Genomic DNA, 25,393 nt, shown 5'->3' with positions numbered 1-25,393 from the left:
ATTTAATATTTGTTCTTCAAAAAATCATACATAATATTTTGTGATTTAAGGTGATTAACGAGAGTTCATGCAGCGATAAGAGTTAATTTAACAATAATTAATTGAAGTCTGCAAGCTGAGTGAATGCGTTCTTGAAATCGACAGTGTCATTTAACACAGAGAATGCCTCTCTAAAGAATTATATAATTAAAAACTTTATTATTATGTCAACTTATAATATGTATTACAATTTTAATTAAAAATAAAACGAGCGAGCCATACAGTAGGTATAATATCTAACATCTTACCTTAGTAATAAGGAACATTAACCTTATATACTCTCGGAATATGGGTTGGTACCATCTGACGGCCAAAACCACGGGCGTTTTATGCCAATATAAATAGCGCGCTTTCTGTTACACACTTCCGTCCCTTTTAACGAAATCACTCCTATATTGCAGGAAAACGAGAAGATATTACACTATTAAAAATAAATAATATTTTAAAACTTACGCCGCGCTGTTGCAATATTTATTGTTATGTGACGCTACCACAGATTTCAAGTAGGTTAGATACCACAAGCCGAGCAAGCCTGCACTAAGTTTGTGTTATTTTTGCTGTTATAAACTGGAATAATATTTTAGGGTACTAAATTCAATGAGTGTATTAGCTACGATTGATTAGTAAATTTGTTGCTAAAATAGCACTAATAATTTTATGATGTTCAAGGCTGGGGTGACGTCATCGGAGGCATTAAAAATATGATACACTCGGCTGTCATTCTATCTAAACAACCTGCGGTATCTAGCGTATTCTAGATCTGTGGTCAATACCTTAGCCGTCATAAACTGACAGTCGACGATGACATAAACACGTTCTCTCAGCGGCCGGACTGTTTGATGAAATAGTCGAATCTAACATTAGTATTTCTATTATATCTTATTTACAACTTATATTATAAAATTTATTAACTATTTCACATTGACTAGAAAATACCGCCATATTAATAAACACTTAAGACTTATTTTTGTTTAAATACAATAATCTGAGATATGTCTGAGTGATATCTTCTTTCCTATTCTCTCAAACTATGTTTTGAGTGACAAGTTTTTATTGATAAGACGGACGTAGAGAATACAAGCTTAAGAGTAAAAATTGGACCCTATTTTATATTAAATCGAAAAATTTAACTAAATAATTCTGTTAGTTTTTTCATGATATTATTTTTGTGTAGATTTTCAGCGTTTTTATTGGCAAAGAATTTAATATTTTTTACGTTTATCAATTATTATATATTAAAAAAGGCCATCTTTAAATAAATATATAAAAATCAAAATCAAAAGAGCCTACAGTCCTTTGTTGCCCCAGGGGCTCTTAGATCTCTAAGCCCGGTCTCCTTATATTTAACATCAATCAAAATAATTTATAAATGTTTAAGTAGTTGGTGTGAGAGGTACGTGCGCATCAAGGGCGTCAGAGGCGCGAGAAGTGCGGCGATGCCAGCGAGGTGGCAGGCTGCCAGCTCTCGAGTCCGCTGGGAAGAGGAGCAACTGTTAACCTTGAAATGCCAGAAAAATGCCAAGGAATTGCCAAACGTGCCAAAAATACTCACTGCTGCTATATGGTTAAACAATCGTGAAATTCTATTGTGAATATAGTTTCCTTTATTTGAAATTGTCTATGTTAATAAAAGCTATTATACATATAATTTAATTAAAATGTTTCTTGGTAGGCGGACGGAAAATTTGTCGTCTGATGGTAAGTGGTCACCACTGCTCATAGACTTAAGAAAATTAAACCATTTCTTATATCACCAAATCGACTCCGAGCTTGGGAGCTAAGATGTTATGACCCTTGTGCCTGTTACACTGGCTCATTCAACCCTTCAAACCAGAACCCTACATTATTAACGATAAGTTTTGATGCTTGGCTGTAGATTTATGACGTCATCAATATAGTTTTACACCAAGTACGATTTACTTAAAGAAAATTCCAATTTAAATTTTTCTGATATTTATAGTGTATGTGCATGTATGCGTGCGTGACTGTGTGTGCGGGCGAACACGTATGTGAGTGTTGTTTTATTATTATATGTAAGCATCCTAAAAACCAATTTCCCTTACTAGTAAACATTGTATATATTCTACTTTCGTATGTGAATGTTTATTGTATGTTTATTAGTGGAGCCAATATATTATCAGTTTAAAAATATGACGATTATCGCGACGGCGCATCGCTAGCGCCATCTTTTAAATTACGAGGAAACAAGATTTGACAGTTAGTCGGTCTGGTGAAGCGTCGTATCGATGGTTGGCGGGAATGTTGAACGCCGCCATTATTGTAAGGTAGTCAACTGCAAGCGCTACCACGTCTGCGACGAATCGCCTTTGTTCCTCATAATTTTTATAATGTGTTACTTCTAATTTCTTAAGAAAAGAATAAACAAATGGCATATCCTAATAGAGATGCCTTTTAATATGACTATATGTCATAGATAATAAATAAATTGAGTTTGTTTTCTATGATTTTTAAAAAAATTCGTGCCTATTTCAACTAGAGTATAAGTCAAGAAAAAAAAATGACATTTAACTGACGCAACATAATATGGTATTCGTTATGCGTTTACGAAAAATAACATTTGAAAAATCGGCAAAATTGTAAATATAATAACTTTATAAATATATAATTTAAAAAGTGGAATAGTTTTGTATTATAAATAAAGATATGTTAATCAGGAACTATTTGAGGTTCATAATACAGCATATTTTGTTTATTTCTAATCATTCAATTGGATGATAAACCAAGCTGTTATTCAGGGAGATTAAAGAAATCCCAAGGTGATTTTGGACATGATGACCACAAAGTGTAGAGGACACTTTGCCATATTGGTTAACATCGTTGTATCACTGTTTCGGATAGTGCCGTGACTTTATTTTCTAGAAACTTCTTGGAAGAACATGTTGGGTATTCTACAGACTCAAAAGATCATCAGGGCTTGAGAGAGATGCCATTAGAATGGAATAATAATTTGAACGTTATCTTACCGTTATTTTCGTTATTTTGGCTGATGAGCTGTCTGTACTCGGTGGATAGGCGTCGCCTGCCGTGCTCGTATTTAGCTTCCTTGGCCAATAGGGTCTCCCTTTGCATTTGTATCTTCAGTTCCGTGGGTACGTCAGGAATGAACAGCTGCATCAAGCCCGTCAGACCGAATACCACGTGCTGATTGGAGAATTTAAATTTATTATAGAAATAACTGTTTCGTGATTGGTCACATCCCGTAATGAATCGAAAACTTACCTCAAAGACGACTACAAAAGCTAATCTCGCGGCGAATACGTGCCAGTAGTGTGGTGAGAGGCCGTAGGGGTCGGCGTGGTGTGGGGGGTTGCGGTAGCCCCGGTATGCGCACACGGGGGGGTCAACTTCGTTCTCATCAGCGCCCCACTCTTCACGATAATCGGATGTGTTGAATACTGTAATCACATCATATTTATGTTAAAATAACAATAATTAACTGTCATTGTCGCTTCGCATGTCAATCGAAAAATGTTGTAAACCGAATTACAGTGATAAGCTATTTTGATTTTAGATCCTTTAAATATAATAATTATTATAGTCAGTATCGCATATCAATTCTTGACGTTTCACGAATGTGTCCTGCGACTAGTATCGGGTTTGTGCTTACAAAATATATCTATAATACCAAAATTGTGGAAATTGTTTTTATTTTCGGATTTGCCTTGGACATTCGCGCCGTCAGAAAATTTAACTTTTCGACAGCCGACTTAACATTGTACGCTATATGAGAAAGAGATGAAACGGATGTGATATCGAAATCGGTTTAACATTCGCTTCATCTCTTTCTCACAGATGGGTTACTGTAAAGTTAAAGAGAGACAGGGCGAATATTTTATGTTTTTAATGTTATCGTACTTTGAATGCTTTGACGTACCAAAAAGATGTTCATAGTTTTTAGTTTTTTTTTTTAGTTACACGTCAACATCAAATCGATGACATCTGATATTCGATTTTAGATTGGTTTCGATACATCGGACACGTATAGTTTGAATGACAGCTTGGGAAATGGGATAAGTGCTTGAAAATAGTGTTATTGTCTTTACTTACATGACAAAGAATGGTCAATGTAACCAGCCAACGTGTTGTCAGGGGAATAAACGTACTTGTATACCATACGTGGTATGAAATCGCTAGTGTACGCTATCACAAAAGCCTGAAAAATACAAATAAATTAATAAAAATCGCTGTAAAGACAGATAAACAAATTTGACCTTGAATTGACGCGATATCATTGGTCGAGAAGAATCTATAATATTCATAACGCGACATCATTGGTCGACGTCTTGAATTATTTGTGATGTTCGTGAATTAATTTCAGTAAGTTTACGATGTTGTTATCGGTACTTTGAAAGTAAAATTAAAGTTGTGTGTTGTATTATAAATAATGATATATTAATCAAGAACTGTTTGTAGTGCATAATATATCAGAGCCATTAGCAAATCATATGGAATATGTTAATCTAAGGTTTGTTTATAGTTCATTTTTGAATTGGATAAATCTTTCTTGTACAATAAAAATCTCTGATAATTGGAGTGATCGCCTTGTTAGTCATCATTGAAAATAATTTAGACGAAATAAAACTCACGTTTGAAACAACAGCCGCGTACGTTATACCGCGTAAGATTCCGTACCTGAAAAAAAAAAAAAAAAACTGAATCAACACCACACGAGTCAATTTTAATCGATCAAACACTAAATTGATTCGAATATAATGGGATTTCAATTAAATTAAAGCAATAAAAACGTTTTTAATATAACATATCTGGTGAAGTATGTTTTCGACGTAATATCGCATAGATATAGTACTGAGAAGGCTTGATGGATTGGAGGCTCTGAATAAGTACTACCCACATATTCTACCTACACACAGAGATACTTAGTATTGTACCGTTTCAAGTGTGAGTGAGCAAGTGTAACTACAGGCACAAGCAGAGTCGGATTTAACGGTCTGGAGTCCCCGGGGCCACAAAGGATTGGAGGCCCTAGAGCAACAGAGGAGTGGAGATTCTAATAATTATATTATGAATTAATTTGAATATTTTAATTTTAATTAGTAATCTATATTTTATTTACTTTTAAAATAGTAAGTAGTAACATAATTATAATTTGATTATATCTAGATATAAATATATTACATTAAATTGTAAACTCCTCAGAATCTCTATTGTGGATGCCACAGTTGCCCTCCCCTAAATCCGGCCCTGGACACAAGAGGCATAACATTTTAGTTGGCAATGTCAGTGACCTTTTTGATGATGTAAAGAATGGTTAATATTTCTTACAGTGCTTAACATATATGAGCAGCGGCCACTTTGCCAGTCAGCGAATCTATAAAATTAAAAATTGGCACTTACCAAGCGCCAATGTCCTCGACCCGTTCCGCGAGAGGCCGTCTCGCCTGAGTGACCATCTTGTAGGCATCGAGTCTGATCTCCGCGATGTTGTTTAACAGCGCGAAGAGTGGGGCGAGGGGGAAGGCAGCTACGAATAGCGTTACGAAACCGTATTGCAGGACTAGAAGATTAGAAAAGAAATACTTGGAAATTGTCATCCTTTTTTGGACTATTATAAAAAGCAGTTGAAATTTTATTCAATACAGTTTCCTTTTGTGAAAAAAAGAGGTTAACTTATTTTTAGACAAAGGCTTCTCAAAATCAATATATACTTTATTTAAGTAGGCTTTTATACCAAAGTATATTAAGTGAAGCTACCACCGGTTCGGAATATCGATTCTGTCGAGAAGAACCGTTGATGGTTATTGAGAACGGTGGATGAAAAATGTTTAGGATCTAAATTGTAGAACGTAAATGAAGCAAAATGTACCTTATCATAATTCTTGTATCACAACGCACTGCAAAGTTAGCGCAAAAAAATAAAAATCAAATCTTTTTTTCAAGATGGTGGCGAACGCACACAGGAAATCGAGATCGAGAAATTCAAGTTAAGCTTTTCTAAGCCCTTCCTACAACATATCCAAAAATCAGCCTTCTCGGTTCATTTGCATTTCCAAATGTATATATATAATAATGTAAGCCTATAAATTATTTTATATAAAATATTTATAAATAATCATTTAAGGTTGTATAGCTTATAGCTATTGAGTTATATTCAATCACAGAATTATATAGATGCGATGAATACTTTTTGGTTGACATTTTTGTAATAAAAGTAGAGGAAGAATATTTTTGAATTTGACATGGGAATTGTTAATCTGAGTTGAAGAGCGGAAGATACTGGATGATTGTAACAAAAACTGGAAAAATAAATATTGTAAACTATATTAAATATTGTTAATTATTTGACGTTCCTATTTACTTGAAGCTATAATATATATATATATATATAAGTAATAATAATACATGTATTATACAAATAAACCTTCCTCTTGGATCACTCTCTTTATTGATGAAAACTGCATTAAAATGCGTTGAGCCGTTCAAGAGATTTAAGTGAACATGGCGGGAAAAGACTTAGTTTCATACTACGTATAGTATAGTAGCTATATACTACATATAATAAATATATTATACAATTAATTTTATATATCTTCTATAAACATTAATGAGTACTAACTTATATGCTCTTCTATATAAATATTCTGTATAATATAGGCTTTATTTAACGTTCATTAATACTATTTTATCGCGAGTTCAATTTTATTTAATGGCAAATTTTAAATGTAAGATCTACATTCTGAAGCGGGAGGAGCTTCAAATAATTCAAGATATCAGTAATATTACAATTAAAAAGTTTCCATAGGGCCCCAAAGACTTGCAAATGACGACGTCGGTGGGTAAGGGTGAGGAGTGAGGAGTGAGGAGGTCGGAGGCACTCACTCATCTCGAGGTACTCGTCGAAGAGCGCGAGGCGGCCGGGGTCCTGCAGGTGGTAGTCCTGCTCCCACGCCATGTGCGGCTTGCTGCGGTCGCGCGTCACGGCGCGGTGCGAGCGCCGCCGCCACCAGTTGTGGAACTTGCTGCGCACGCCACGACACCGCTCAGTACCCACTACCCACGCTACTCCGCAGACACTACCGTCCGCGTTACGACACTCGTATTTCTATCATTTGATTGCCTCGTCAATTGGCTAACCACTAAAACTGTGCATGTCGAGTTGCGAAAAAGTCCAAAACTTGGTAGTTGGCGGTCTCACCGCGTAAGGCCGGAGGACCTGCACGTAAACCATTTCCGGTTGTGGTGGATTGCCGTCCCATCGGATTATACGAGTGAAGAGAGAGTTCAACTATATTCGGTCACACACGCCTGAACCATAGAACTGTGTTGTCCGGTCTGACTGATCGGAGGACACCACGAGAACTTATTAGCTTATTCTAGAATATGTCCTGGAGACGCATAATTTAATAGCAACATTCGTAGATGTGATATTATAGAATTTGAACTCTTATTATTCTTCTACCTTCATTAATTTGTCATTCAATAATAAATTGTTTTGTTGCAATATGCATTTAATGGTGTGTCACACTGTACTAGTCCGCTACTGTAATTGTCATTTTTGGAACGAAGAATTTTGGTACTTTTACGCGGCACAGTGGTGTGAACTGCCAAATGTCGTCATGAGAGGAATAAGCGTCACGCCTCCTCCCCGCGACTTTTCTCTGTCTATCTCTTGTCCCTTTCTATTTAATATGGCTTTATATAAGATTATTTATGGATACCGTTTTAATTCACAAAGGATTTTCATAATATTGTCGTTGTTAACTTTTTTCAATGTGTCTTTTATTTAATACAACTTCGTTCAATAAATTTCAATACATATTTGGTAAATCAAAGATTTTTTGATATCATTATACGTACGGGTAACCCAGTTCGACGAAGTTATTGAAACACTGTTTCCCAATCATGATGATCGCGAGTTGGATGCAGAGCTCAGAGAGACATCCGGCTGGATCGCATATGTCGCCCTTGAGTTTGAAAAACTCAGACTTCCTCGCTTGATCATCACCTGGATAGTCGAAGAAGCGACCCTGGAATCATATTTATATCCACATTCCCTAATTTTTTACTCCATATACTTGAAAAGCTGGCTAAAAAATGGCTGGTATAACGGAGGATTGGAGGTTCGACACCAAAGCACCTTTGAATTTTCGTGTGCTTACTTCCTGTTTATTCGTCTAGTACTCAGTGGTGGAAAATGGATGATATCTCCGATTGCATTGGACCCGCGTGGTGAAATAACTCGCGAAGCTCCTCAACAAACGATATACAGGTCTGTCATGTCTTTTTTATTATTTTAACATTACAGCTCATTTACCATAATGGATAATATTTAAAGAAGACAGGAGTCATGAGATTACTAAGCCAGAAACTTAAACGATGATTGCGGAACCAAAAATGGAGGTGAGTTTTCGTTATTTTTAAAGTACTTGGCCCACCTGATGGTCATCGCCCATCGACATTGGCATTTTAAGAAACATTAACCATCCCCTACACCACCATTGCACCACCAATCTTGGGTGTCAAATGTTATGTCCCTTGTGCCTGTAGTTAGATTGTGATGTGATGTGAGCTTGGCGTTGGAAACACCGTGAGGAATGTTTGAATGAATGTATGCGTCATATTTCATAACCCGCATTAGTGCAGTATTATAAAATAAGCTTAAAATACAAGATTTCAGTCCAGCAGTGGGATATCAACAGTTTATTACTTACCTTAAAAAAGGCGATGTAAATCAAGGAAGAATAGAAGTTAATAAATTCGAAGAAGAATATTTTAAACGTGTACGAGTCCTCGTACTCCGTCTGTGTTCTCGGATTCTCCACATTTGTTAAATAAACTGCTACTTTAGAGTAGATCTGGAAAAAAAAAACAATCTCTATATGATAATCCCTCAATGGGCTTTGGTGGTAGCTTTACCTAATATAGTTTGTTAAATGACGATTCAAAAATGCTTGTAAAAGCCTACTTGAATAAAGTATATTTTGATTTTTGAAATGAATTTACTTATATCAATAATTTGTTAATTAAATTAAACTTACCAGTCAGTTGAATATAAATGTTATTAATTTCTAACAGGAAGGCAGACTGGTCGATGTTATTGAGACTAAGTGGCCCGTAGAACAGGCTACGTTACGTAAATTTGCATGAGGACTATAATTGTATATGTCTTGTTCCAGTAACTTAGTAACTCACAAACAGAGTATTGCAAAGTTTTGCAGTTGATTGGTTAGTTAGTAAAATAATTCACTAGTGGAATACTAGCGTGGAGGAAATACTTGTTGACTTCAGCTAGGATATATTATAAAAAAAAAAAAAAAACTATTTACCCAAGATAACGTTGTATTTTAAATGTTGGAAATGATTAACTACTGAGTTTCTTGGCGGTTCTTTTCGGTAGAATCTACATTCCGAACCGGTGGTAGCTTTACTTAATATAGTTTTGCAAAATGACGACGACGAAGTGCTTATAAAAACCTACTTGAATAAAGTATATTTTGATTTTGAACGGATGAGCTTACTCAAAACCCTACTAGCAAGTAATAATAAAATACACGTCTAATTGAAAAAAAACTACTAAGCCAATTTACACAAAACTTAAAGCAGGAGATACAAGGCGTTTCGGAGACGGTTTTAGTATATAATATGACTATATAAAGAGCAGCGGTTTCTCAGTTTCGTTTACTTTAAAATTAGCCTTTTGGAGTGACAAGCGAGAATGACATGTTTAATTTGGCAAATGGGCCATCTACCTTGGTAAGCAGACACCACCGCTCATAGACATTGGTGCTGTAAGAAATATTAACTGTACCTTAGATCATCAATGAGCCATCAACCTTAGGAATTAAGATGTTACGGCCCTAGTGCCTGTAGTTAAACTAGCTTACTCACCCTTCAAACCGGAACACAAAAATACTTAGTACTGCTGTTTGGCGGTAGAATATCTGATGAGTGGATGGTACCTACCCAGACGGGCTTGCACGAAGCCCTACCACCAAGGAAATAAATATTGTCGTATGTGAATAAAATTTGAACTTACCCGAGTGAGAATCATAATGATGATCAAGTTGATCAGCGCCGCTGTCATGGCGGTGAATATTTTCGCGTGCCTCTTTAAAAAGAAACCGCTGCCACCGTAGATTACTGATACCATGGATATTCTATATATGATCGTACCCAGCACCGCTCCCATCACTATGGTTATCTATAAAAGCATTTGAATATTATAAATGCGAAAGTAACTCTGTCTGTCTGTTGCACTTTCAGGGCAAAACCATTGAAACGAATTTGATGAAATTTTATTATTAAGCAAGCTTTAACACTTAGAAAGAACATAGGTTACATTTAAAGACCAACCCCTAAAAGGTAAACAAAGCCGCTAGCGAAAACTATTATGTTATACGAGTGCGTTACAGCCGAGATGACTTAGTGGTTAGGAAACATGGACCTTATTTTTTATTTCTTATTTGCGGTAAAGGAAAACATCGTGAGGAAATCTGTGTCGGATTGGACACCCCATTGGATCAGCGTGGTGATAAGAATCCATTATTATCAAGAGGAAAAGATCAGAGCATTTACAAGCTGTTACGTTACGTGATCTCCTTTTAATCCTCCTTTTCTCCTGAAAGGATTAGGAGCATATACCATGACGTTACTCCTTACTTGTTTATTAAGAACATATTATGTTAGTTTCTTTTTCAATACTAGAAGATTCCTTCTATAGTCTTAAATCTTAGTGCTCTAGCATTTTGGACTTTGTGCCCTCAAGTATTCGCTTTTTCTTTGCAGCGTACCCTCTCGTCTACTGCTATTCTTCGATCACGTGTTATGGGAGGGTCAGGTGTACAGCGTATGTGTTAAGTCATTATTACTCTAGCCATTTTTGCTTGACTGAATAACAAACATACAAACAGACATATTTTGCATAGATATTGTATAGCTTATTCCAATGAAAGTAGGAATAAAGATAAACAAACCTTAAATTTACGTATTTCATGCGATTTGCTAATTGCACAGCTATATTGTGCACTATTAAGAGTTTATGATTAATATGTATTTATTTATAATGCAACACCATGACGCTTAACTCCTTATTTCCACTTTAATTTTACTTCCAAAATTCCGATAACAGTTTCGACGACGTTCAAAAGGAAACGAACGAACGAATATCATAGACTAATCGAGCTCTCGACCAATGATATCGCGTCAATTTGCTGTCAAATGTTATTTATTTAGCTTTTCTCCTCTTATGATTTGAACAGAGTATAGATAATTAATTAATCGATTAATAAATGAAGAATACCATAAACAGAACAGCTGAACTTGTCGCGACATATCTCATGGTCTTCTGCCAGGCGGGGAGGTAGGGTTCCTTTTCCCTGGTGACTGGGTTAGTTCGGAATGTCTTCACTGAAGTCTCGAATTCTGGACGTGGATCTTCATCCTGTAATTATATTACCAATGACCTTCTATTATTATTATTTAATTGACAGGTAAGTTCTGTTTAATGACCTTGTAATTGGAATTGGGTATGGTTTTATGCAAACTTCAAACTACCCTTTTTTAATCTCGTTGGAAAAAGGCCACAGAGAGGTTACCTTGTCTCGGCGACGATTACGGGGGTTGTAAACTACCCTGTTGTAACTATGCTGTTTGATTAGTGGTTGAAAATCGGTAAGTGCTTCAATATAGAAGCATTACACTTACTTATTAACGGCCAAAAAAATCTACCACTTTCTTGGAAAGAAACACCACGCACCTGATATAAACCGGCGAAAAAAAAATCTGCGGGACTTTTTTGAAACTACGCCACGACTTTGCGTACAGGGATATCAGAGTCCAGACCATAATCAAAAAATGAAAGCTAAACTCGAAAACAAATATTTACCACGACTGTTTTTCATATTGATTTTTTTTAAAAACTGCGTATTTGAATTGATCTATGACTTTCGGAAAAACAGGCAAATCAATTTAAATGCACACAGCGCTCTTAATGTGTTATTTATTGTCAACTGTTTATTGCTGTAGTCTAACAACCATTACCAACTGACAGATGACAGAAATATGTTATCTCAGCGGTCGGAGTTCAGCGATGCTGAATGATACTCACTTGATCAACGCCCCCTAAATCCCACTCCCATCGCAAAATCGATTGTTTCCTTTTCCAAAGTTCAAGAAACGTTGTTGCTGCAAAATGTGGACAAATAGATTAAATATATAATACAGATAACGATGGAGAAAAGGCAAGATGAAAAAAAGACTTCTTAAAATGAAATACTATATTATTGTTTTAAAAGACGCTGATACAAAGATTAAATAAATTATTGTTCACATTAATTGAATAGTAAAATAATAATTAGGGGCCTCCACTCTTCAGTTGCCCAGGGCCTTCAGAGTTCCAAATCCGGTCCTGCACATTAAACTAAAGACAAAAAAAACATACTATATTTAGTTTGACATAATCTACTTTATTGATATGTAACGTACGCCACAAAATAATTACGTTAAAAACAATTTAATGTATACTTACCCCAAAACGACATAAATATTGCAAAGAACACGGTCGCTGGATTGTCGAATAAGTACGTCAGCTTGGCAAAGAGACAAGAGTCGGAGAGGCTTTGGTACTGGCAGGCCTTGTCGCAGAGCGGGCACAGTGTCGTGTTCCCTGGACCGGTTATATCACATATTTCTTTGCTAAAAGTTAAATCGTAATTGTCTTTTACCTTACCTTTGGTAAGTTTCAGTGACGTGACGTGAGATTAGCGATTGTGAGGGCTTAAAATTTTGAACAAACATGTTTAATAGATAACAAGTCTAGATTGATTTTCTCTGCTAATGATGCGTGACCTTTTAAACATTGATTATTTTTTGTCAAATGTTATTTAATTATTTTTTTTTTATTTTACTGAGTGTTTTTCACATTACGATATTTATATTTATAATTTACCAGTTACGTGATTTACGTGATACTTCATGATTCTAATTCAATTGCCAATATATATATCAGATATTTTAATATAATATTTCTAATAAGTTTTCGGATCTGTTACGAAAGTCAATATCTAAATTAACGGTTAATTCTTTCATTTACTGTTAATATGAAATTGAATAAAGGGAGACAGGCGAGTCAATTATATTGTACGCAAATGAAACTTACCTGGGAATGTTATCGCTGGAGTTCATGCTGGCCAGGCCGTATAAAAAGCACAAGGTACCGACGATCGCCGGCGCGTACAACATCTTCGTATAAAAGCCGAGCCAACAGAAATATAACGCGATTTTCTCGCCGAAGTATCGTCTGATAAGCCAAAGCGGTTGCTTTTTATACCATTTGCAAGGACGTGCCCACTCTAAGTATAGTAACTGAGAAAATAATAAAACACAGTTCTAAAAACGATCTAAAAAGTGCACACTACACTTTAGTATTATCAGTTTGTCGTTAACATATTTTATGTATAATTTGTACATATAATCCTGTTTTTTAACAGGGCACCTCTTAAACAGACACCTAAAAATTAACAGCCCATGATTTTGCAACTTATGGATTAAAGCCTAATCTCCTTTTTTTGGTTTTTCCTTTGGACCTTATTCCCCAATTATTTTTTTCTTTGTGAACATTGCCACACGCAGGTTTCCCTACGAAGTGAGCACGCGATGAAGACATTTACAAACTGCATAAATATATATACAAACGGAGTTCATATCGTGTTTGCTAGTGAAGGAAAACATTTTAATGTCTAATTGACATTGAATTCTGCGCCTGAACAAGGTCGTGTTGGATAGAGTATCTCCATTCTCAAATTAAGATGATATATTTGTCCAGTAGTAAAATATTTAGAGTGTTGATACTATAGAAGCAGATGCTCCCGTGAAACAACGTTTCTTTGTCAAGTTTTGTCATTGTAGTCAGAAATCAACTCACCCTTCGATCCGTCTGCATCTTGTCTTCCATATCCAAGTCATATCTGCCTTCGTGTAGAGGAAAACAAGCCAAGTAGGTTCCGTCATTTAGTAACCTACGGATACCCATCTGTAAGATTGTATCAAAATAATATTATGAACGTCAAAAACTTTCTTTTTGCCAAATAATGTTTATTGTCGAACAAATTACAGTATTTTACTAAAAAGACAAAATTATACGATTTAAACTGAGCAAGCAAAAGTATCAACGATGATTATAACAAAAATATAATATAGATAAATATTAAAGAAAAAGAAAATTAAGATATTGTGGGTAGTATCAAAACGGTTTAAAGGCACTAATACATAACATAACATAAACAGCCTGTAAATTTCCCACTGCTGGGCTAAGGCCTCCTCTCCCTTTGAGGAGAAGGTATGGAGCATATTCCACCACGCTGTTCCAATGCGGGTTGGAAGGCACTAATAGGACTCATGAACTCATAAAATAGATATACAAAGATTTAATCATTTATATTAAATAAATACAAAAGTTATTTGATAATACATAGCGAGTTTAAACCTTACCAGATGACAAAATAGTGTAACAGAGTGGTAAATTTTCATAATATTGGTGGGAACTTGATTAGTTTATGTGTTATTTTATTACGCTAACGGGCAGGACGGTCACCTGATGGAAAGTGACTACCACCGCCCATGGACATCTGCAACCTTGCAGATGCGTTGCCGGCCTTTAAGAAAGGTCCAGGCCCTTTTTTTTATTGTTTGTTTCCTGAAAATTAACCTACCTTAATCTCATTGTTGTCGTAACGAACTCTGAGGAGTATTTGCATAACGAGGTAACTGCGTTGCGCGGGCGAGAACTGCGTGTATCTGTCTTTTACTAAAAATCTGAAAGATTTTTTTTTAGTACAATTTTTATAACATAACGTGAGACAATTAACGTATTTATAATTAATTACATACAATTATTTTAAAATGTTAATAATATTGTATTATCCGCTGTATCTTGTATTTACTAAAATATATCAAAGAAAAATACCATCGAAGTTAATAGAAATTTCAAATCAACTAATTTATTCCATCAAATTTACCGGATGGGGGAAGCATGGATACTTCTAAGGTCATTTAAGTATACTTACTGTTCTTCCCTCTTCACACCTTGCTTTTCAGTGGACGTGTAAAACGAGGGTTCCGGTTCGATTCTCGTGTGCTCATATTCGTAGAGGTCCTTCCATTTTCTTCGCCATTTTGTGTACCATGTTTTGTCTCTTTCGGCTTGTGCTTCGTCGCTCTGAGGAGTAGAATACCAACATTTATCCAAATACATATCAAAGTCAAAGTCAAAAATCTTTATTCAATATAGAAGTGTTTACTCTTGCTTATTGATAGTCAAAAATCTACCACCGGTTCGGAATTTAACACCTCGGACCTGAGAAGAACCGGCGAAAGAAACTCAGCGGGATATATATTATTATTTTTTCATTTTGCATGTACAATAATAATTATATTTTAGCTATTTGAAGCAGCCTGGAGGCGATCATTTCATTCCCAAAGTGTGCAGTCAACTAAAAAGTCATTAGTGTTGTAATATCCTTTAGCACACAAACACTCTTTAACGATTCTTTTGAATTTTATAATTGAATAATTTTGAACGTTTTCTGGGATCCTGTTGTAAAAACGTATACATTGTCCCAAAAAAGAGTTACTAACTCTGTGTAATCGGGTACTTGGAGTAACAAGTTTATTCTTGTTCCTAGTGTTAATAGAATGTACGTCACAATTTCTGGGAAAATCATCTATATTTTTGCGTACATACATAACATAATCAAAAACAAATTGATAAGCGACAGTCATTATTTTAATTTCTTTAAATTTACCTCTTAACGAATCTTTTGGGCCCAGGTTATAAATTGCACGAATAGCCCTCTTCTGCAGTACAAAAATGGTATTAATGTCAGCTGCATTACCCTAGAGTAGGATGCCATACGACATTATACTGTGGAAATAACTGAAGTACACAAGGCGAGCCGTATCCACATCAGTCAAAAGTCTATTTTTTTTACCGCATAGGCTGCAGAGCTGAGTCTATTCGTCAATTTATTTGCTTAGAGTCTATTGTCATACCAAGGAACTCTGTTGATTCTAAAACATCTAATGCTTCCCCGTTTAAAAGTACACTCGTTTTGACACATCTTACATTGGGAGTGAATTTAATATATTTTGTCTTTTTACTATTTAACATTAAATTATTAACACTAAACCAATTTACTATTTCAGAGAGAGCATTGTTCACATAGTCATATATTGAAAGACGTCTTTTTATTTTAAAAATTAAAGAAGTATCATCAGCAAACAATACTATCTCGAGTTTATCACCTAGGAGATGTGGCAGGTTATTTATATAAACAAGGAAGAGAAATGGTCCAAGAATTGATCCTTGAGGGACCCCCACAGTAACTGGAGACCCGGGAGATCTTTTTCCGAATCCGATTGCTCAGATACGAAATTAGAAGACTGAGTGCAGTGTCCCTAATTCCATAAAGCTTCCTGACCAAAGTTTCATGTTGCACACAATCAAAGGCCTTAGATAAATCACAAAATATTCCTAAGGCATCCTGTGACTCCTCCCAGGCCTTGATATTTATCAGGCCCAAATATTTTTAACGAGCTCAACACCAGCGTCAGTTGTCAAGCGACCCCTTGTAAATCCAAATTGTTTCTTGTGTAGCAACTTGTTATTGTTATAATATATAATTGTATTTAGCTAACATGACTTTGTATTTTTGTGAAATGTTGAAAAAGAGTAACTACTGAGTTTGTTGCTGGTTCTTCTCGGTAGAATTTGCATTCCGAACCGGTGGTAGCTTCACTTAATATAGTTTGTTAAACGACGATTCAAAAGTGCTTGTAAAAGCCTACTTGAATAAAGTAAATTTTGATTTTGATTTCTGCTTTTATTAATACTAATATTTAAAATACTTTTTGTCTAGATGTATGAGCAGGAATGGTCTAGGAATGGAATAGAACACGTCAATCTTTGATAAAGATGTATTTTATTGATACCAAACTTATCATTCAATATAAGAGATAAATCATATTCATATATTATCATCATAATTAAAATCTCATGTTTCAAAACTCACCCACGCTCTAACCGAAATGGTGATGAATCTCTTCGTCGGTAATTTCATTCCAATCACTTCGGCCAGCCTCATTTCAGTCTTCCAGGGTATGTGGATCTTAAGGAACCAAGTCTTCCCGTCGAAGGATAGGCATTTGTTTTCTAATTCTAATTCCAGCCCTTCCTTTACTAAATTTTCCTGGAAAAATATTGTGATCAAAAGAACTCCTTTTTACACTTTTGAATTTGGAGTCGTAAATATATTATGACGGAAAATATTCTGACTGATCTTCTTGCCATTTCTGGTCACTAGAATATTATAATACTATAATCTTGTAAAATGTAGATTCAAAATCTTGTAAGAGCCTACTTAAATTGAGTAAATTTTAGTTATTAAAAATGTTTTTTTATTCCGTTAACGTACTTGAAAAGTTCTCCTGTGATCTCTCTTCTTGGCTTCTGCTTCGGTCATCACCCCGAAGTCCTCTTCCTCGTACGCCAGAACCATATCTATGCGACGCCTACCATCTCGGAACATGAGTGAATCGGGATCTAAGCCCTTGAATGTAAAAAATATATTGATTGATAGCTAGCTAATGCCTGATGACTGAGAAGACCAGACTGAGAGAAGTGGAAAGAAATAGATGGGGGAATAATGGGGAGGCCTATATTATAGAAGCAAATATTAGGATGACGATTAATTAAGTAAGAAACTAATAAATTATTAAGTACTTAACCTTTTTTTAATATGATTGGTGGACATCATGGTAAATGGTCACCACTACAAATAGACATTGGTGATTTAAGAAATATTAACCATTCCTTAAATCGTCAAAGCGCCACCAATGTTGGGAGCTAAGATGTTATGTCCCTTGATTGTGTCCATTCAAACTAGAATAAGCCCCTTTTTTGCGTTGGAAGAACACATTACGCGTTCCTTCCACGTGAAGTGTGTGGGATTCGCCTGTGCCCAAGATGACTAGTACACCGAAATTTGCCGGGCGCCACGGGATCGCTTTCGCATGCTACCGTGACAGTTCCACTTAAGCCGTCCACCAAGTCAACAGCTTTGATAACGAATTCTTATGCCAAAAGGTTCGTCTGTGTATTTTTGACTGTTAGTAAATATTCTTACATACATAGAAAATGATTAGACTTCGATACTAATCGATATGACAATTTGTATATACACGTAGGCAGGATGCAGGCATCCTGCCTACATTATTTTGAAAAAAAACAAAAACAAAATTGCATCAGTTTTTGCTTAAATTATAAATATGGAAAATACGGTTAATATTTACCTCTGCACTCGTTTCACCGATATTATCCTTTTCATTATTATTATTTGGTTCAGAAGGGTTTTGGGTAAACGAATCACGCGCAGAGCTGTGCGCAGTTGAGTTGTGCGCAGAAGTATTCGGTACGGAGTTTGGAACAGAAGGTTTTCTTTCTTCTGGGTAATTTGAGTTTTGACTGTTCGATGTTGACTGTAAATAAGAAAAAGTAGCTTAAAGATTATTTACATGCAATAGAACTTACTTTTTTCTTACGATGGATTTGACGTGATGCGAAATTGAGCATACATTAACAGCCTGTACATTTGCCACCACTGGGCTAAGGCCTCCTCTCCCTTTGAGGAGAAGATTTTTGGAGTATATTCCACCACGCTGCTCCAATGCGGCTTGGTAGAATACATATGTGGCAGAATTTCGTTGAAATTAGACACATGCAGGTTTCCTCACGATGTTTTCCTTCACCGCTGAGCACGAGATGAATTATAAATACAAATTAAGCACATGAAAATTCAGTGGTGCGTGACTGGGTTTGAACCCGAAATCATCGGATAAGATGCACGCGTTCTAACCACTGGGCCATCTCGGCTCCCAAATTGAGCTACTAAATCTTTTTAGTCAAATTAATGTGACCAGATCCTATGACACTGTTTCTATGACCACACAGATTTAAATTCGAGGTCGGGTCAACAGAATCTGTACTCTGAAGGTACTGGTCAAGTTAGGGAGCTGATCTTGCTGGCGTTCAATCTCCGATTGAGTTGGATTGCCGTCCCATGCAACTATGAGTGCGCAATTTGCTTTTTTATTACTTTTACGTATAAAATCTACTTTGTATTTATTTTTGAAATATTTACAAGCCTGAACTCTGGTAGTACTATCATAATGTGTTTAAAAGGTGCTTACCTTAAATTAAATCGTTACTTACCTGAAAATTGGGTAACGGCGTACCAGGTAAGGCGAGCGTTTCTCGTTTATTGAAAGCCCCAGCCGCAGACGTGACGTTTCTCACTAACCTCCAACTCATTCTAGCTCTCCGTTCTTCTGAACTGTCTCTAGATCTTAAGTCTTCTCGTAGATGTATCTGTAGATCATCAATCCGATTACGAACGGACGAATCCTAATTAGGATCAAATAAAATTGATGATATTGACTCAGTTTTTGTTGTTAATTGACATTTTAATGTGGTTTTGTGCTATGATGAGAACATAATACAATATTAAAAAAATTTAATATTTATCATTGGAAAATAAGGTCTTTAGTCGAATAGTACTTAAGGTAAGTATCTATTGGAACAAATAAGAAGAACAGTTTATACGTGAATTAAAGGACGATGAGGAATTTGTTTAGAGAGCACCATCGGATATGTCTCTGAAAAAACGTTCGAAGTCGCATGTACGAGTATGTGACGTAGAATCTTCTGAATACGACTTTAATGGTCGTTAATGTCGTTAATGCACAAATTAAGCACATGAAAATTCAGTGGCGCTTGTTGTCGCGTTATAACCACTGGGCTATCTCGGTTATAGAACGATCACAAAACAGCAATAGGATTTTAAAATATAAAACCTGATTATTGGTCTTCTTTAAATGGACATTCTGAACATAGTAATAAAAGGTATAAAAAACATCTCCATCAGTATTCCATAAATAGGTTAAATGTTTTGGTCCGATTGAGTTTTCGATACGTATTATTATTATTATTATTTATTTGTTGTTATAAACCTCTTTATATATAGTCCTAGGTTGAAAAATTGAAGTCAGACCAAATTAAAAAGTTATTTCGTTTTTCCGTCGAGAATTTCTCAGTAGTAGCCCGGAGTTTGAAATACTTTTACGGTTCCATGCCTCGAAAAGTACAGAGATCATTGGAACTCTTTCCCGTCCCATTGGATTATGAGAGTGAGGTACAGAGTAAAGTTTAGTTTGCGCACAAACGCCTGTACTATGACGTGTGCAAACGTCTAATCTTCTGTGGAAACGGCAACTGGAGCCGGACTCAAGCCATAAAATTAACTATATGAAGTGTACGAAAGCGGATTTATCCCAATAAGATACCTAGTTACGTAGTGAGTGTTTTCCCTTTGATTCATTTTTATCTATTTAGTGGCAGTTCATATCCTCTGGTATGGCTTGCACATGTTTTTTTAGCCATCAACTAAAACCTAACAATGTTCTTGTGAATTAACATTTCGCAATAGGAATATTTTAACTTTGCCGCTCTGATAAAGTACTTATTGGCATCCAGGTGGTAAAATATGAAATTTTGAAATCAAAGGTCATAGACGGGTCATAATTTTTTTCGGATTACAAAATGCCAAGGTTTATAATATATAAACTAAATGTATAACTGAAATATCGTTAGCAAAAGTTTCAGGAACAGTATAAGTTCTCTTTTCCTTACGGTACCCGCGAGAAATGTAACTCCGCCCCCGTATATCGTAACGAGATCTGATCTGAGTCTATATGAGACTTAAAACTTTTTGTAATAAAATAGCTACCTAACCCATAGCAAATACATTTTTCACATTGGGTTGATATGTTGATTAGCTCGTTCGATGAATGAATGTAAAAACAGCTATCAAAAAAATATGACAATTTATCGAAATCTTAATTTAACCTCAAAATATTTCTTTCTAATGTAAAACATTTGATACCTTGTTAGCGGGACTCTCCATTATATCTGCCAGAGATGTTCCAAAAGCTGAATCTGGAGCGAGACTATCTGTAGATCTCCAAGCTGATCGGTCGGTTGGGGTGCTGGGTAGAGCGGAGTCGTGGCTTTGGCGACGCGTTCGTATCTACACCCGAAACGAAAAGGAGAATTGTAGGTTGGGCTGTAAAGACTTCCTATTCACCTAATGGTCAGCTCAGACCAGCAGCAGAATCTGAATGATGCAAGAAACTATAAGAGAATAATTATTATAGAACTGCGTCGTAAGTTTAGTGGCTATGTAATTATATCCTGGTTTCAAATGTCTAGGTCAGGCTCGTAAAAATTGTTAAGTATTCGTTTGTTCAAGAAATTCTCAGATAGTTCGATGTTGGTGTGGAATTATCAGCACATTAATGCTGTAAGAAGTGTTCACTCTTCTAGAACATGTTATTACTCAACAGTATTGTCCTAGTAGTTCGTAATTCCTTCCAGTACTTAACAGTCTTGGCTTATTTTTAACCTTCATACCTAACATGGTTCTTGTAGTGTAACTTTGCTTTTCTGAAATATTTAGGAGTCTTGTGATTTGGAATGATTAGTGTGTTTACGGTGTATGGAATATAAAGTACATCTTATATGAACCATGTGATGTCTTCTACTTTTTTTTTTTACTTTTTTTTCAGCACACGTGTTCCCCTCATATGACCTGGGTGCCTTCAAACGAGGCGTGAAGAGGTGATCTTGCGGGCCGGCCGGCGAGGGTGACTAGTGCAGCTTTTTCTTGCTTACTGTACTAGTCGTATTCGCGCTTGGACTCCACTTCCACTTACCATCAGGTGGAGTGGAGTCATGTGTCATACCAGACAATATAAAAAAAAGACGGACAAATTGACCACCTCATAGTCAGTGGGTACTATCCATAAACATTGACACCGTAAGATTTGCACCAACAATTTCATCGCTAATGCGCTATTAACCATGGGAACTGATGATGCTGTATCCCTTCTGCCTTACACTGACCCTCACCCTTCAAACCGGAATACTAAGCATTGCTATAGGTAAAGTATGATGAGTTGTCACCTACCTTTTTGGAATCACAAATTTGAATAAATTTTCTTTTTTGGTCGGTCGTACATCTACATGATATAACCTTTTGTATTTTTCTAAAGCAATAATTCCAAGGACAAAGCTTACGTGATCGTTAACAGCTTCATCAGACGTACTGAGCTCCGTTCTAGTAGTTGAAGATGAACTGGCTACGTCGTTCCATGCGTTGTAGTTAGCTATGCCAGCTGTTGGTGGCTCTGAGCTGGTACCATCTGAAATTACAAGAAGAAAATAATACTAGCAGGGATTTTTTATTTAAATTTAGCTTTCAAATCTCCATAGACGTATTGTAACGTAACAGCCTTTAAATGTCCCACTACTGGCCTAAGGCCTTCTCTACCTTTGAGGAGATTTCGGAGCTCATTCCACCTAGCTGTTCCAATGCAGATTGGTTGAAGTGGCAGATTTTCATTAAATTTAGACACGTGGATGTTTCCTCGTGATGTTTACCTTCACCAGATATAACTTGAACACAAGATCTGTTTAATATAAAAACAAATTAAGCACATGAACATTCAGCGGTATTCGTCCGTGTTTGAACTTAAATTATCATTTAAGATGCACGCGTTCTAGCTGGGCTCCATCTCGGCTCTAGACGTGACGCGTGTGGTATTATTTTGTTTGAGTTTAGTAGTTTAATGCCTGCATGTACTTTTTCCCATGCTGTATTAAAGTTATTATTTAATAGCTAAGTGCCAGTTCATCCTTGACTCCTTCAAGGTTATTGTTATTATCCTTAATTAGATGCTCGTTTCCTAGGCCGGTCTAATTAGTATTCAGCTAGGCATTTTTTGATTTTATTATTTCGATATAAAATAACAAAATATATCTTCTTGATCAAATCTTACATCTTTAAATATGTACTAAATACTGACTAATTGATTAACTTTCATGAAATAAAATTTCATTGAAATATTTGAAGCGAATTTTACGCGTTTTAAATGTCTTAAGTTAAACTACTGATTTAATTACTTGCCAATATAAACCATTTAACAACTGTCTCACGGTGATATTCTTTTTTAATATGTATATCCTTTAAAGTCATCATATATTATTATAATAAATTGGCAGTATTTGTCAAACCCACTGTTGGGTGAAGGCTTTAACGTGCTCTACGTGTGGAGTTTGGACTTGATAATTTTCAGTTTTTGCAGATGTGATATTTTTTTCTATACATGAAATTTTCCTTCACCGCCCAAAACGAGATAAATTATATAGTATTTGTCAAACCCACTGTTGGGTGAAGGCTTTAACGTGCTCTACGTGTGGAGTTTGGATTTGATAATTTTCAGTTTTTGCAGATGTGATATTTTTTCCATACATGAAATTTTCCTTCACCGCCCAAAACGAGATGAATTATATATGTAGTACGGCAGTACACACATACATTAACGGCCTGTAAATTTCCTACTGCTGGGCTAAGGCCTCTTCTCCCTTTCAGGAGAAAGTTTGTAGAATGTATGTATTCCACCAAACGGCAATGCAATTTTAAAACAATATGATACCTGGGAGTCCGTCATATATGCACTTTTCCTTCTTAGCTCGTCCACCATCATCGCTGTTCCTTCTAGAAGAGTTTTCACTGTGACTCCCTTTTAAATTTTCACTTTCGAACGTAATTCGATCCAAAAGATTTCGTGTTGGCACGGAGCCAGCTGTTTGTCCGATTTTATGACGGTTTCTGGTTAAGAGATCGAACTGTTTTGGTGCTCGCTGATTGAGTTTTGATATAATTTTCTTGACTGTTATTTCTTCGTTTATTTCTCGGCCATCGTCCATCGTCTTTTCTGCAACGAATAGTTGAATTTTTACTTTTTTCTACGGTACATAAATGACTTTAAAGTTATTCTGAATTTTTAAAAAAACACAACACTTAAAAATATGTTTATAAAAAAATTACCATAACAGAACGACAGATTTGAAACATTATTAGTATCTCTTTCCGCCGTCTGTGTGTTTAGATCCTTTACTTATCAAATCAAATCAAATCAAAATATAGGCTTTTATAAGAACATCATTTAACAAAGTATATTAAGTGAAGATTCTGCCGAGTAGAACCGGCAAAAAACTCAAAAGTTACTCTTTTTCAATATTTAAAAATACAAAGTCATGTTAGTTAAATACAATTATATATGGTTGTAATACATCCTGCCTGGAAGTCAACAAGCATTAACTCCACGCTTTTGTATCATCTGTATAATCTTGTATCGAATAATATGCCTTCTTTACCAATGTATTTTTTACAAATGATTTGAATTTATGAAACGGCAAAGTTAAAAAGGTTATAAACTACGCAACGGATTTTAATGCGGTTTATCATCAATAAACAGAGTGATTCAAGAGGAAGCTTCATATGTGTAATACTTGCATATTATAGTAGAGAAACATTGATCATTTTAGAGATTTCTGAAGTTATGTCGCAAATAAACACATTTTTTGCGCTTACATTCCAAATGCTGGCTCAATCCTACGAGATAAATCAAAATAATGTACTACAGTACACCTTAAAGAGATCTTCAAAAGAGTCCACGACAGTATATCTCTTAGGGATAACCCACAATAACCAATTTTTATCCTTTACATTTTACGAGAAACAATGCCTTACTTACGAAACGATTTTAACGTAGCAGCAAGTGAAATAATATAAAAGTTCTCGTAGTTCGTTGTAACTTTGATCGATGTTTTAATAACAGTGTATTTTTTTTTAAATCTACTTCCTAGATCTCGTTCAAACCAATTTTCGGTGGAGGTTTGCATGGTAATGTACATCATATATATTTTTTAATTTTATCACTCTTATTTTAGAAGTTAAAATATATATTTTATATAATAATAAAACAGCTATTCATCAAGTCCTCTGATGTTGGGGATGTCCATGGACGTCGTCACTTCCCATCATGAGCCTCGTAACCGGAAGCCACTTCAATGTATATATAAAGCCTAGTTGTCACCTGCGGCTTTACTCGCGTTCGAGGTATTGGGCATAAAGAAAGTATGTGCCCTTCATTGGAGTTCAAACTTCATACCGAAATACATAAAAGTTTGACCAAGACAAACAGACAGTTACTTACGCATTTGTAATATTGTGATAATCTCAAGCGTAGTAGGGCGGATTGGATTGTATAATATTAATAGGGCATTTGAAATGACAGGTTGGGGCATATTGACCGATGTCGCGATGGCCCAATCAATACCGTACGACGCTAGAACAGCTAGCAATATCTATGTCATTAAATCTACGAATAAGCATGTTCTCGCTTATATCGAAAACCTAGT

At 35.6% G+C, this 25,393-nt stretch overlaps 1 protein-coding gene across 2 annotated transcripts; it reads right to left on the bottom strand.

Annotated features, from left to right (window-relative positions):
* Positions 1 to 1,402: 1,402 nt before the first annotated feature.
* LOC113391706 (anoctamin-4) lies at positions 1,403 to 23,896 on the bottom strand. Of its 2 annotated transcripts, none has more exons than XM_064220018.1 (24): positions 23,623 to 23,896; positions 22,205 to 22,329; positions 21,012 to 21,155; positions 19,283 to 19,438; positions 18,364 to 18,549; positions 17,487 to 17,621; positions 17,085 to 17,261; positions 15,081 to 15,232; positions 14,727 to 14,829; positions 13,940 to 14,047; positions 13,175 to 13,380; positions 12,545 to 12,711; positions 12,125 to 12,201; positions 11,318 to 11,458; positions 10,055 to 10,219; positions 8,730 to 8,873; positions 7,876 to 8,045; positions 6,898 to 7,037; positions 5,416 to 5,575; positions 4,647 to 4,692; positions 4,108 to 4,213; positions 3,280 to 3,455; positions 3,024 to 3,201; positions 1,403 to 1,537 (listed from the first exon to the last, which is right to left on the bottom strand). In XM_064220018.1, exons 1-24 carry the CDS (start codon positions 23,894 to 23,896, stop codon positions 1,533 to 1,535), a joined length of 3,441 nt encoding a protein of 1,146 aa, XP_064076088.1. In that variant the 3' UTR covers positions 1,403 to 1,532. The 2 variants fall into 2 exon arrangements, with proteins under 2 accessions (XP_064076088.1, XP_064076087.1); XM_064220017.1 differs by having other exon boundaries at positions 1,403 to 1,513.
* Between the last annotated feature and the right edge of the window lie 1,497 nt (positions 23,897 to 25,393).

This window comes from Vanessa tameamea, chromosome 30 (genome assembly GCF_037043105.1).
Source record: "Vanessa tameamea isolate UH-Manoa-2023 chromosome 30, ilVanTame1 primary haplotype, whole genome shotgun sequence".
Lineage (NCBI taxonomy): Eukaryota > Metazoa > Arthropoda > Insecta > Lepidoptera > Nymphalidae > Vanessa > Vanessa tameamea.
Note: the sequence above shows the minus strand (reverse complement) of the source record. Positions and strands in the feature narration are given on the sequence as shown.